General features: G+C 43.2%; 2 protein-coding genes across 8 annotated transcripts in view; one reads left to right on the forward strand and one right to left on the reverse strand.

Annotated features, from left to right (window-relative positions):
- FGD6 (FYVE, RhoGEF and PH domain containing 6) overlaps window positions 1–1,706 on the reverse strand; it is a 67,813-nt gene extending 66,107 nt beyond the window's left edge. The window contains exon 1 of one of the 2 annotated variants that reach the window (XM_048943800.1): window positions 1,514–1,705. In XM_048943800.1, the coding sequence (XP_048799757.1) occupies window positions 1,514–1,526 (13 nt within the window). In that variant the 5' untranslated portion in view covers window positions 1,527–1,705. Of the gene's footprint in view, window positions 1–1,513 lie in introns of both variants that reach the window. The other variant, XM_048943809.1, reaches the window with a different exon arrangement.
- A 127-nt stretch (window positions 1,707–1,833) lies between these two features.
- Window positions 1,834–13,242, forward strand: part of VEZT (vezatin, adherens junctions transmembrane protein) — a 132,416-nt gene continuing 121,007 nt past the window's right edge. For 5 of the 6 annotated variants that reach the window (XR_007376857.1, XM_048943823.1, XM_048943835.1 and 2 more), the window contains exon 1: window positions 1,834–1,986. Coding sequence is in view for 5 of the 6 variants with exons in the window: in XM_048943823.1 (XP_048799780.1) it covers window positions 1,951–1,986 (36 nt within the window). In the remaining variant the exon portion in view is untranslated. Of the gene's footprint in view, window positions 1,987–7,389; window positions 7,848–13,242 lie in introns of those variants that run through there. The other variant, XM_048943875.1, reaches the window with a different exon arrangement.

The raw sequence follows: 13,242 nt of genomic DNA on the forward strand, positions 1-13,242 counted from the left end.
CCCTTCCCAACTTTCCCACTCACTCCATCACAACACTACCCCTAACAGCACAGCAGACCCTGCAAGCCCTGCAGTGACTACTAGTAGCTGGCAAACCACTCAGACTTCAGAAACTTACTGCTGTATCCAATTTAATTTTCACAGCCCAGCTCTAAGCTCTTGGGCACCCCCTAACACAGATCTTCTATTTGCACAGCTGTTTAACTCTTAAAAAAAAAAAAAAAAAAAAAAGGCAGCAGTGAATTGTACTACCGGTAGCACTACTTAATAATGTGAACATGCAATCCAGCTGTTAAGAGGGAGGTGATATGCCGTTTTATTACACGGTTTTCAGAGCTAACCAAAATCAGTTCCACTGGGGATAAATGAAATGGAGCGGAAGGATGCATTCTATGGCTCTTTGCTTTCCAGTAAATTCTGATTAACTAAGAGAGCCCAGAAAACTTAATTAATGCTAGATTAGAAAACAAATTGGCATATTTGAGAGGAAAACACTGAGAACCCGGCTTCTGGTTTTGCTTGAAATCCGTATTCCTTTTGGTTTAAAACAGCCCTCCCCCCAGATCCTTACAGGAAACACTTTGCTGCTCCAGGCTTGCACTGTAATTAGTTGTTTCCACTCAATACATCATGATTCCACAGTGCATCTTTTCAATGCAGAAATGACTCCCATCCCCATCTTCAAGCAGCCTAAGAAAGGAACCCACTAATGCAGCAGATGGGTGAACAAAAGTACTGCTAACACACAACCGGATAAACAAGCAGAAGGGAAAGCACGCGCAACTCCCCTCAGCACGGGCAGCTCTGCTTTTAAACCAGGAATTTGCCTCGCAGCTCTTTTGTCCTCACGTTGGAAACGGTAAAGGGAAACGGGAGGAATAGCAGCAGGTCGGTACGGCAGGAGCGGGACGTCCTGCACCTAAGGGTGAAAGCTGGGAAGGGACTCTTTGTCAGGGGATGCGATGACAGGACAAGGAGGAACAGCTTTTACCGAACGGAGGAGAGATTTCAGATAGACATTAGGGGGAAGATTTTCACTGAGACAGCGGTGAGGCAGTGCCACAGCTGCCCGGAGGCACTCACGGCCAGGCAGGACAGAGCCCCAGGCAGCTTCATCTGGCGGGAGGCGTCCCTGCCCATGGCAGGGGCTGGGACCGGACGGGCCGCAGGGTCTCTTCAGCACAAACCGTCCGGTGTCCCTCGGAGCACTTCGTAGCGCCTCCGCTCCGGCAGAGGGCCGAAGCCCGCAGGCACCCACCGGACCGGGGCTGTCCTGCCAGCAAAGCTCCCGGCCCGGCAACCGCTCCCGCGGCGGTGGCACCGATCGGCGCCGTCGGGCAGTGACAGCCGCCGCGCCGGTCTGCTCCGCGGTGCCGGGAGCGAACCTCAGGGCGGCCCCGGGGGCGCCACGCTGGGACGGGACGGGCCGGCACCGGAGCGCGGCGGTGCCCGGCGCCGCCGTCCCACCTGCCTTCCCCCCACGGCCGCTCCCCTACTTTCCCCCGGCACTCACCGGCGGAGCTCATGGCGCTCCCCGCACCGCACCGCTCCGTTCCGCTCTCCCCTGTCCGTCACGGCGCGGCCCCACTCGGGGCCTGGCAGCAGGAGTCCATTGTCCGCCCGCGCCGCCCCCCGGCAGCGCCCTCCGCCCGCTCCCGCATAACGCCCCGCGGCGGGCGGCACACTGAGCGCAGCCAGCGCCCGCCGCGCGCCCCGCAGCCGCCTCTCCGTGCGCGGCAGCGCCCCCTGCCGGGCGCCAGCCCGCCCCGCCCCTCCCGGTGCCCGCCTGCCCGCCCCGCCCCCCCGCCCCTTCCCCCCACCCGGAAGCGGGCGCGCCGTGCCCGCCGGGAGCTGTAGTTCCATCGGCCGCAAGGCGGGGAAGGTGCTGCCGCCGGCGGGGCGGACTCCGTTTCCCAGCGTGCCCGCAGGGGGTGGCATGGCGGCGGGAGGATGACACCGGAGTTTGACGAAGAAGTGGTGTTTGAGGTGGGCGCGGGGGAGACCCGGGGCGGGCTGGGCGCGCATCTCTCCGCCCCTTGCCGGGGCGTTGCGGGGCGGCCCCAGGTGACCGCTGGGCGCGGAGCGCTACCGGGGGCCGCAGAGAGGAGCGCCGCCCCGGGAGGCCCGAGGGCCGCGGCGGCGGCGGTGGTGGGGCCGGGTGGGGGGAGAGCGCGGAGCCGGAGCGGCGGGAAGGGGATGGAATGGAGGTGTGCGGACAGCGCGACAGTTCTGCGAGGCGAGATGGGGCAGGGACAAAGGGTCCGGGACCTCTTTGGGCCGACGAACCGTGTGTGGAAAGCAGCCTGACTCGCGGGAGAAGTGCGTGCACGCACACCCGTATCCAAGTGCTGCCCCGTCTTTCTAACGGCTGTGTTGCTTCCAGTCTGCGTAAAGCATTGTGTTGCATCACACATCGCGTTCTTAGTCATCTCTACAATACCGTGTAGACCTTATTTAAATCAATGGGTAAATACATTGGTTATCATTGGGTGACCAAATGGGATCGATTTGCAGTAGATCGCTGTAACTACATCTCCGTGCTGGCCACAACTATTCTTTAGACAATACTGTCTTTAAAGGAATTAATTATATTAAGAAAGCCTCTGCTTTTACCAGGATGACAAAAGCTCCTTACATGAGGAATGCTTTTTTTTTTTACCAGCTGTGTAGGTACTGCCTGCTCATGGCTTTGGTCTGTAGCACAAAGTTGTTATCCACAATCAGGCTTAAGTGCAGTCAGTAGTGCCTGACCCTTCTGCTGCTGTGGTATTAAATCACTTCCTTGAATGGTGTAAAGCTTTGTTGAGAATTTATTACACAGGTGCAGTGCCTGCCTTCTGCACTCACTGCTTTAGTAGAAGTGATGCTTGACTTATAGTTTCACAGTTCAGGCAGCACTTAGAGTTTTGATTAAAACGGGGAAGTTCTGCTACATAGGGAGTAAAAGATATCCTGGCATGTGCATTTGCACTTGACTGTTTTCTGTGTTTGTTGGTAGTGCATTTCTTTCTCTGTTAGAGTCCCTTGGTGCACTGCTGTGTTAAGTGTGTGTGTATGCAGAATTTACTATGTCACTTGTTATACTTTTGTTTAATAGTGTCCAGCTTATCTCTTCCCAAGTCAGCAGTTACTTTTGCAAGGAGACCTTCAGGACGTCGACCTAGGTTACTGTGAGCTTCTGACACTCCTGTGAGCAAAACATTGGACAATGTTATAAGCAATAGTGGCAGATTTAGCCATATACATCGCATCAGCTCTTTGTTTACAAAGCTGGTCATATTCTCTTACTCCTCCAGACTTGCACATACCTTCAAACCATAGAAAGGCGTTTTGTGATAGATTTCCTGTTCTAAGCAGCTGAACTCTTCTTATACACACTGAAACAGTTTGCCCAAGGAGGTTGTGGATGCCCCAGGCTTGGAGGCATTCAAGGCCAGGCTGGATCACAGCCTGGTCTGGTGGTTGGCGACCCTGCACATAGCAGGGAGGTTGAAACTAGATGATCATTGTGGTCCTTTTCCACCCAGGCCATTCTGTGATTCTATTCATGGGAACATCTGTGGAAGTTCTGCCCATTTTCTTATTGTTTCTTGCTTGTGTTTAGTCTAATTGTTCGTTTCTTATCGTGTCTTAGAGTCTCTGGATAGTTTCCTTGGAATGCACATGTATATCGGATGGCAACATGGGAATTAGCATAGAGAAAGAAACAGACAAAGCAGGGAAGACATCTTTTTGTGTTCTTGACAACTCCTAGTCTGAGGCCTCTTTTGTAAGAGTAGAGAAACTCCTGACAGAGGAAGAACACTGAGAAATGCCAGGATTTTGGACAACTCTTGGGGTAGCATACGATCTCAACAGAACTGCTGTGAAGAAAATATGTGAGAGTGTGGGCTTGGAGCCTACTGCACTTCTACCTCTGTCTCATACCTTTAGTATTTTCTTTCTCCTCTTCCTTTTCTTTTCTGTCCACTGAGGTACCAGGATATGGTACGACTCAACATCTCTTCTGTTCACCCATGGTAGAAGTCATGGTTACTGTTTCAGTGTGACTCATGTAGGAACAGCCAGCATCTTACAATAATTTCTGTTGTGATACTGCTCGGTAAAGTCTTCCAGTGGGAAAGCAGGTCATAGAATCACAGAGTATCCTGGCTCCACACACAAACTACAGAAAGCTCAAACTCTGTGTCTAAAAGCATTGTCCAAATGCTTTAAGCCCGGCAGCATGGGCTTTGCTCGCTGCCCTGGGGAGCATGCTCCTGTGCCCACCCACCCTCTGGTGAAGAACTCTCCCTGATGCAGCTCCACGCTGTTTCTTGGTTCTGTTGCTGTAACCAGTGAAGAACTAATGAGAGTTACTTGTTTCTTTTGTTTCACTAGAATTACCTGGAAAAGATAGACAATTTTCCTAGGTGAAGATGAATACAATGTTACTTGAGCGTAGATCAGATGGGGAGAGGCTGAACAGCTTTGTACTCAGTGGATTTGATGATGTGTGTTATGGGTATGAAGGTCTTGCAGGCTCCACAGGCAATGCATGGGAAAAGTGTTGTTGGTATTGTATATAGGTATGAAAATGATAACCTGCTTACTAGATACAGTGTTTTTTAAATCTTTGAAATTTATGTATCTGCATTAGTTAAATTGAAGAAGCAAACAACCAGGCTGTACCACCTATTCGTGTGCTTCCCTGCACGTGTCAACTGTACAGCACTTTAGTATTCTCTTGTAATGCTCTTGACGCCTGTCTGGTAATCTTTATACTTTTCCATTCCAATTACGCTTACTATTTCCCTTTACACATACAATGCAAAAAGCGTCATACACCAGCAGGATAACTCAATTTGCTAGATCCCCAGTGTTCATGAGGCATTTCCAGTATGGTCTTTCAGTTGGTTGGGAGCATGCAGAAAGCTGTCCTCTTCCTGCTTAGTGGGATAGAACACTTTGCTGGGCCTGTTTAGCCTCGCATGCTGGTATTCTAAGTCAAGGTGGCTGGAAGTACCCTAGGTCCTTGAGGTTGCTGTCACCTAAAACAAGCGTACCAGCCCAGGGAAAAGGTTCTTCGTTACAGCTTTCAAAAAATTCCTGCATTCCTGAAAGTGAGTATTGATTACAATTCTTATATCAAAGAAATGTTACCATCAATGTTCTAACAAATGCATAATTGGGAAAGAAGAGCTCCTTTGCATTTTCTGTGCTCGAACAGAATGGGGAGTGCATCACCTGTTTCACATCACAGTTATGTCCAGTGTTATTTACTACATATTTTTCAAGTCATAGCTCTGTCCATTGGGCTTAAATATATCAATGACCACTGCCTGCATTATAAATTTTGCCACATCAAACAGATGATGGTTCACTTAAAGGTATTTATCAGACCACTGATCATTATCGAATAGCTCTGACGGAAGACAAGCACGAGGAAGGTATCACAAGAGCCATCCCTGTGACTGAATAATAATGAGTGATGATCACTTTACTGGTCAGAAATGTTGCCATCCTCTATCCAGTTTATAAGTGAATTCCTACAGCACCCAGAAATTCTCATTTACTGCCTGCATAGTCTTCTTCTGCCCAAATTTTTACTTTTGTTCCACTTCAGTTCTTACTTCTTAACTTGGCATGAATTTGCCTGCCAGCAGTGTGGCAAATCAAAAATTGCTTTAATGTAGAGCAAATTATGGAAAAAAAAAGTTTAATTCATGTCTGTTATTTTATTAAAGATGTTAAGGTAGGGTAGAGGAAACTTGATAAGTTACTTGAGATGAGGTTTTTCACAACCCAAAGAGAGATTTGTTTCTTTGGACAACATTTGTTTCTTGATTTCTTTTAATTTTTGAATATATAAATGTAAAATGTTTATTAAAACTATCTAAATTTATGCATCATTATTCCAGTGGATGGAATGTGTCAGAACTTCATTGTTTTGATAGTAACTGACTAGTAACTTTCTGACTCAAAATTAATTCATGGCTTCTTTATAGTTGCACTTCTGCTAATGTTGTCCATTAACATATTCCATTCTTTTACATCTCCTGAATTTATCTCTTGACGTATTTATAGAAAGCAGTCCTATTTTGGCTAAGGATTTTGCTTAACTGACTAATCCAAGATATTTAGTCTCCTTTTACAGAATGTGTTTATTGTTATTCACTGCTTCAAGCTTGAGTTCATCTTTCTTTACATGAGCCTGCAGTGTGATATTCAGTGTTCTTGCTGGGGTCTTGTAGAACTGTAGGCACTTGTTTCTGCTGGGATTGCTTTGATTCTTGCATCGTAGGCCTACAGGCAACTTTTTCAAGTGTTCATTCTGTTGATTCAGTTATAATGCTACTCATGTTTGTGCTCTAATCATCATTACTGGAGGAATTGTTTGTATTAGTCACTGTATGTAAGATCTTGCTGTTGTCTACTGTTAATTTGCATGCCATTATCACTCAAAGTACCCACCTGAGATATCCAGGTCTTTATGTATGATATTTCTACACGTGCTTTTCTACGCGCGATGTTACTTGGTGTTACCAGGACATTTCTTTAGCATTCTCTTGGTATGAAGATGAAGCTTTGATCAAAGTCTGATTCTGGAGGAGCTCCATTTGTAACTGTCTGACCTGATGGTTTTCTATTCCACACAACCCACTGTTATCTTTGTCATTTATGTATTTAGTTCATTTTGTATCTTAACTGATATGGCATGGTACTGAAAGCCCATACCCCACGAGGCATAGTCTCAAAAGTCCATATAGGCTTTCTCAATTTCCATTATTTAGAAAACGAGCTGTCTCATCAAAGGATTTGATGCCATCTACTTCTGGTAAACTCATGTGGTATCTTTGCTGATGATCAGTTCTCTTCTTTGTCTTTGATTTTTGAAAGGAAGATTAATTATGTGCAGTAGCATGCTGGCTTTTGATCAGATTCATAGAACTGACATACTGCTTTTTTCTCCTTGGCAGCGTGTCTGCTGTTTTTTCCACTTGCAAGTTTATAGATTTATTTAAAAATCTTATCTGCTGGATCTTTGATCTAATGTGCCCATTCTTTCAGAACACTGGGATGAAGGTGATCCAAATACTGTTCAGTAAGTGCATTTTCAGCTCCATAGTCCTGCTTGCAGCTAAGTCATTTGTCCTTTATTTTAACGAGCTTGCACAATATTGTTTTGCATTTGGGTTGTTGTTAAAGCTATGCTCACTAAGTCACAGAATGGCTCAGTTTGACTTCCTAAACACAGTGATTTTTGTCACTTGGCAGGATTAGAAATGCTTTTTTTTTTTCTTTTTTTTTAAATCTCTAATGTTATAAGTAATGAAGAAGGGACTGGAAAAGAATACTAACAGCCTCAGTGGTAGTGTCTGTAGTGCTCCCTCAGCAGGATTATTTTCACTGAATATCTTTACACTTATGGAGAGATTTGTGAGTGGAACTGTAAGCAGGATCAGGAGACTGACTTGACTATAAACTAGGTGGCTAAGAAAGACAGGAGGGAAAAAATACCTTGATGTTATTTTTTCAATCAGATTGTTTCATGTTTTATCTCGCCGCTTAGCTGTATAAATATTACCATTAGTGTTGTGGAATGGTACTGCACCTTTCATCTGCACCCGCTGCTAATGTCAGATTAAATTGGCCGTGTAACTGCAGCCTGGAGCGATCCCTCTGCTGCAAGTCGTGGTGCACTGTAGAGGCACCTGAGCCAGTGGCAAGTGGACTAATTCAGTTGTTTTGCTTCTCAGCAGTCTACTATGAGGAAAGGGAGGATAGACTGTGCTCTCTTTTTATCACATCACTGGGAAGAGGCAGGTGATAGCAGAGTGAAAACAGAAGAAAGTACCAGCTTAAATCTATGTAAGAAACCTTCTAGTGATTGTGGGTGCCAAGCATACTCATCAGGCATTTTTGAATAACGTTCATGTCTTATCTAAGCAGGCAAAGGAAGGTATGGTATGGGCCATGTGGTGCACAAACCCATATTGTCTTTATTATTCCCAGCAGGAAATTTGAAGACAGAAGTACATGCTGATTCACAGTAATTTATTTTTTAGATCTCTTGGTCCAGAAATTTGGAATCTTCTGTGCTAATTCCTCCAGGGTCATTTTTACAGGGGAGTTAATACTGTATACTGTTCCCACCATTTTGTCACAAACCAACTTCCTTGAGACACCCAAAATATAAAATCTATCACTGTGCTTGGTTGGATGGGGCCAACCAAGAAATATTCTATTGGTTTACCAGTCAGATGCATTAACTTCATGAATTTCATTGTACGTGTAAATGAAAGTAAAAATCTGTGAGCGTTAGTAACCGATATAAAACCAACTATGAGTTTCATGTGACAGCTCAGTGTGGTGGCTTGTACAATCAGTGACTTGCCACCCAAGGCTCCAGGTCTGTGACAGGCCTCTTTCTCTGTCTTCCAGTGAGGATACGTTTACCACTTCTGCCTTCAGTTTTTCAGTTACTATTAATTTCTGTCTTTGACAGAGAGTTTGGCTTTTGTATTCACAGGTCCATTTTTGATTGGGTAAATAGCAGTGGGAGCTTTGGATTATTGAGATTCAGAGCTTTCCTAGCATGTAAGACTACTCCATAAGACTTTTCCATTGTGGCAGTAATGTGCCACCTCCTGCTGAAAATGCAAAGGGAAGAGCTTTCCCGTTCCGTAAGTTCAGTGACATGGAACTGTGCGTGGATTTTAAAGCTCTTCAGAATGCAGAAGTGCATGCAATTAGAGATATACCGTGCATCAGAAAATATCCAGGAATACATTATGGCTTCAAAGTAGTTCTCGGAAACTGCTTCTATATCACATGGTGGAGTAGCATTGAAGAGACCAAAGCCTGCCTACTGTGGCGGTGAAAATAGAATAGAAAATGTAAATGATTCTTTCACTGTCGAAGTCAGTCTAATATTAGCCCTGCCAGTGACTGGCTGCTCGTCAGTTGGATGAAAGGAGGAGGTAGCTGCCAGCCAGGAGAATAAGACCAAGGCTTTTAAATACTGTTGTTTGGGAAATCTTATTAATGACTTCATGTAAGATCGATGTGCAGTAATTCTTTCAGGCAGTATCTTTTTAAAAGCCTTTAGCAATCTGTCATCCTCGCCTCCCTCCCCCCCCCAGTTATAAAGCCACATTAGTCAGGAGAAATTGCACAGCCCTGGGAAGTTTCAAACTGCATCCGCTGATGCTGTCAGGAAAATGCTACTGTGCAGGAGCACAGGTGCGATTGCATTGACTGCTACTCTTCATCCTCGGCTCGGGTCATCCTGGAGGGACGAGTGGAACGAAACGGGGAGGTGGGCGAGATTCTGTCGGATGCGTGGGAACAGTACAGGAGAGAAAAATGGAACGCCCTCGTCCAGGAGACAAAGATCGCGCTGTCTGTAAGTGCTAGCTCAACTTTTCCAAGTCATGTTTTGAGAGAGAGGGAGAGATTTCAATACGGTTTATTTGGTTGGGAGCTTTGCCACCTGTTAAGCTCATCTGTTAGGCTTTGTAGATAAGCAAAATCTTTTTCAAACCGAGAATTCAGAGCTTGTTGTCTGTTTGGAGGTTGTTTGATGGTGTTTCTGGACCACTCAGCTTTGAGAAACATTTCTGTATTTTAAGAAGAGATCTTTAAACCCTTTATTTTGTGCAGTCACATTAAATGCTACTTTTAAGGTTATTCTGCTCCATTAGCTATGGTTGAAAGCTGGAGTAGGGGGTTACTAGATAGTAAATTTTATCTTAGTAAAGAATTTGGGGTGTGGGAAGACCCCATCTCTAATGGAGAAATCTCTAATGGAGAAATCCTGAGTCATTTAGTTCACGATGCATCAGCAAAAATAATTTGGGTGTGGCTTTCATATTCAGCTGCTGTTGTAACACAACCATGACAACTAACAACATCTTATTTGTGATTACAAAAGTTTTTTCTCAGAATATGCATAAAATGCACATATTAAAGTGCAATGTTTGTGTTTGCTGCAATAAATAAAAGATATTTGAGAAAATATCAATAAAAAATCAGCTCTCTTCTGCAACTAAGAAATCCTCTATGATAACAGCCTTTCCATCATGTAGCAGTATACAGCATTGTGTGTTTGATTTTTTGTTAATATTTGACTTGCTTCTGGTATTTATTTTTGCTGTAGGCTTAGAGTTGTGAACAAGATGATTGGTTCTGGTCTTTGGTTCAGTTTAGGAGCTGGGTTTTTTTCTAAGTCAGTGCTGTGTGGAAAGTGGCTATGAAATAAAGCTTGGAAAAGGGGTAAAGAACAGAATCTTGGGATTAGATTGAGACTCAACTGCTTTCAATGGTCAAGAATTACAGTTGTCATTAACCATAAGTATTTGAGTGAAATGTAAAATACATAGGCTGAGAGAGCTGTGAATAAGGAGGAAAGGGAATTCTTTTTCTTGATTCTGGACATGAGAACTAATATAAACCTACAGTATATTATGAATTTCTGTTTACAGTTGGATGTCTTTGCAGTGTGACATAGTAGTGAATTAGAAAAGTCATACAGAAATAAGCAGGAGTTTCTATTGTTCCTGTTGTTCCCAGAAAACCCAACTTCTTAAAATCTGGGAAAGTTTATTCCTATTTCAGCCCATGAACCATATCAGACAAGCTGTTTCACTTACTAACCAGATTCTCCTTGTCTAGTCTGTTAGAAGTGCACGAAAGAATAATGGCTTTTTGATTATTGGCTGTCCTGAAGCTGTTCTCCATTTCAAGAATGTGTTTTTGACAAGTGGCACAATAAAATGATGTTCTGGTTGTAAATGTAACACCTCTCTCTTGTATCTAGGTGATCTCAGAAAGTGAATTAGAAGACACAGCTTTGAAGAAACTTCAGAAATAAATACAACATATTGCTGAAAAACCCTATCTTGGTATCCTCACTTGCTTTAGATGGTGGGGGTCCAACTTGTTGGCTTGCCTGGGCCACACTGAGTGAAGAGTGATTGGCATGGGCTGTGTATAAGATTGATAATTCATGTACTTATCATAACAAAACTTCTATTAATCCACTGTCAGTGTGTGGCGGGCATGAGAGGCAGAGTTAGCCCTCCTGCCCTTCCCACCACAGTGTTCAGTTGTTGCCTACACGGTCTGCACTCAAGCTACACACCATCAGTTTGTGAAAAACATCACTAAAAAAATCACGTAATAATGTTAAAGTTGATGGTATTTGGGGGACTCGTTACTGACTGTCCCAGGGCTGCGTGTGGCCTGTGGGCTCTGGGTTGGACATCTCTGGTTTAGATGGCATTTCCCATTAGTAACTGGTGCTATGATGATGATAGGCAGGCTGAATGATGACTGTGTCATTCTGATATAGGCAACTAGGAATGAGTAAATGAGACTGATATTCAAGCATGAGCAATACTAACTATTCCAATAGTATCCCATTGAATGTGAAGTTAAAGATTGAAAATACACAGAAATAGATTCCTTTAGGATAGTATGGTTCTGTATTAATAGTAGAATGAGATTTTGTATTTTACATTTCCCATTCAAATCATCTACTGAAACAGTGTTGCTGTCCCTTTCCCTGACATTCTAACAGTTTTCTTTCAAGACTAACTTGTATTTTTTTGTACTCCAGCCTACCGCTCATTGCAAGGATACATTTCTGTTATGCCCAGAATTTCTCAATCTGAAACTAGCACCTATAATATGTGGATAAGCATCAAAATCAACTGGGGGAGTTGTTCATTTTAATTTTATTTTTTAATATTGGGCTGTTGAAAAAAGAATGCATGAATATTAATAAAGAAAATTAGGAGGCAAAGAAGCAGATTCTGTAAATTCAAAGCTATGATTTATCAGGCGTCATATGTGTTAGGATATTAAAGTATTGGTTTTTAAAGCTTTGTGAGGATTGTGAGTATTAATTATAATGTTTCTGTTGCTAGTCTTGAAATGTAAGTATATAGTGTAGCATATTTTAATGCCATCATATTGCAAGGAAATGCTTGCATAGTCTTTGACTGCACTGGTTGAAGAAATCCTCAGTGAGTTACACAGCCTACACAGCTTTGCAAGTGAGAGGCTTGTCAGTAACACTTAAAATCAGACAGTATCTAGGACATTAAATATAATGTCAATAAATAGTTTGTGTGTTTATGTTAGTGTAGGCTAACGCATGACGTAGGTGATATTTCTAATAAAAGAGAAGTTGTAAACCTCAAATTTTATTAATGAACAAGTTGTAAAGCTGAGTGGGCTATGCAAGAGAGCTCACTTGTAATGGAAGTTCTTCATAATCCCATTTCACAAGAGGCTTCAACCCACTTCTTAGTTCTTTCTGTACCCACACCTCATATAGTATAATGGATTTAGAAAAAGGAAATAATGGTATTTTTTCTTAGAGCACAGGGCATAATTCTTCTTCATTTAAGTTAATAAAAATGAGGTTTTACAGTGTGGACTGTAAATTTAGCTAATAATCTCTTAAGAAAAATAGGGGAGAGGAAATAGGTGGCCAGAGACGGTGTACTAGAAGAGGGTTGCCAAAGTCTAAGTTCTTCCTGAGAAACTCAGAGAACATTTCACGTTTACTTGAAGGAATATGTGATAAACATTCAAGTTAAATTTTAATCAATTATAATTTGCCAATTCGGTAATCAAAGAAGTCAAACTATAAGGGGGACATTTAAAAATCCTTTGAAAAGTTAATCAGAAGGATTTTACTTAAAACCTAGTAAGGTGCTGTATTCTACCTTGATTACAAGAACAGATGACATCGTCATCACAACTACAGTCTAATGTTTCATTAACATTTGAAGAACTGTTTGATTTGTTTTGTTTAGATTTTTATTTCTGTGCAGTAGAAATTACACGAAGTTAACTGTGTGGTTTTAATGTAGTGTAAAAATAAGAGAGAAGAGCCAGGCATTCTTAGGTCTATGCAATAATTCACTTACTAAATATAGCATTCAGGATTTTAGCTGATTCTCTCTGGTTTTAGTGGACAGAGTCTCTCGCTGTTTGTCCGTTCCTCTGCCTTCTTTTATCCATTCCTGTGGGGAAATGGAACCAATCTAAACAGCTTTATGCTGTTTTTCTTGATCAGCTTTTAAGAAAATGATCTCATAGTGTATCATTCCCTCCTGTGCCTTGCACATTTAAAGTGACCTTACACAATCAGAATAAAAAAACTCTTTTTTTTCTTCTCCTGGAATGCTGACAGATTGCTTTCTTTGTACTAAATATTTGCTCTGTGGTGGTTTTGGATCATTAGCA

Source organism: Lagopus muta, chromosome 1, assembly GCF_023343835.1.
Source record: "Lagopus muta isolate bLagMut1 chromosome 1, bLagMut1 primary, whole genome shotgun sequence".
In the NCBI taxonomy this organism is placed as follows: domain Eukaryota; kingdom Metazoa; phylum Chordata; class Aves; order Galliformes; family Phasianidae; genus Lagopus; species Lagopus muta.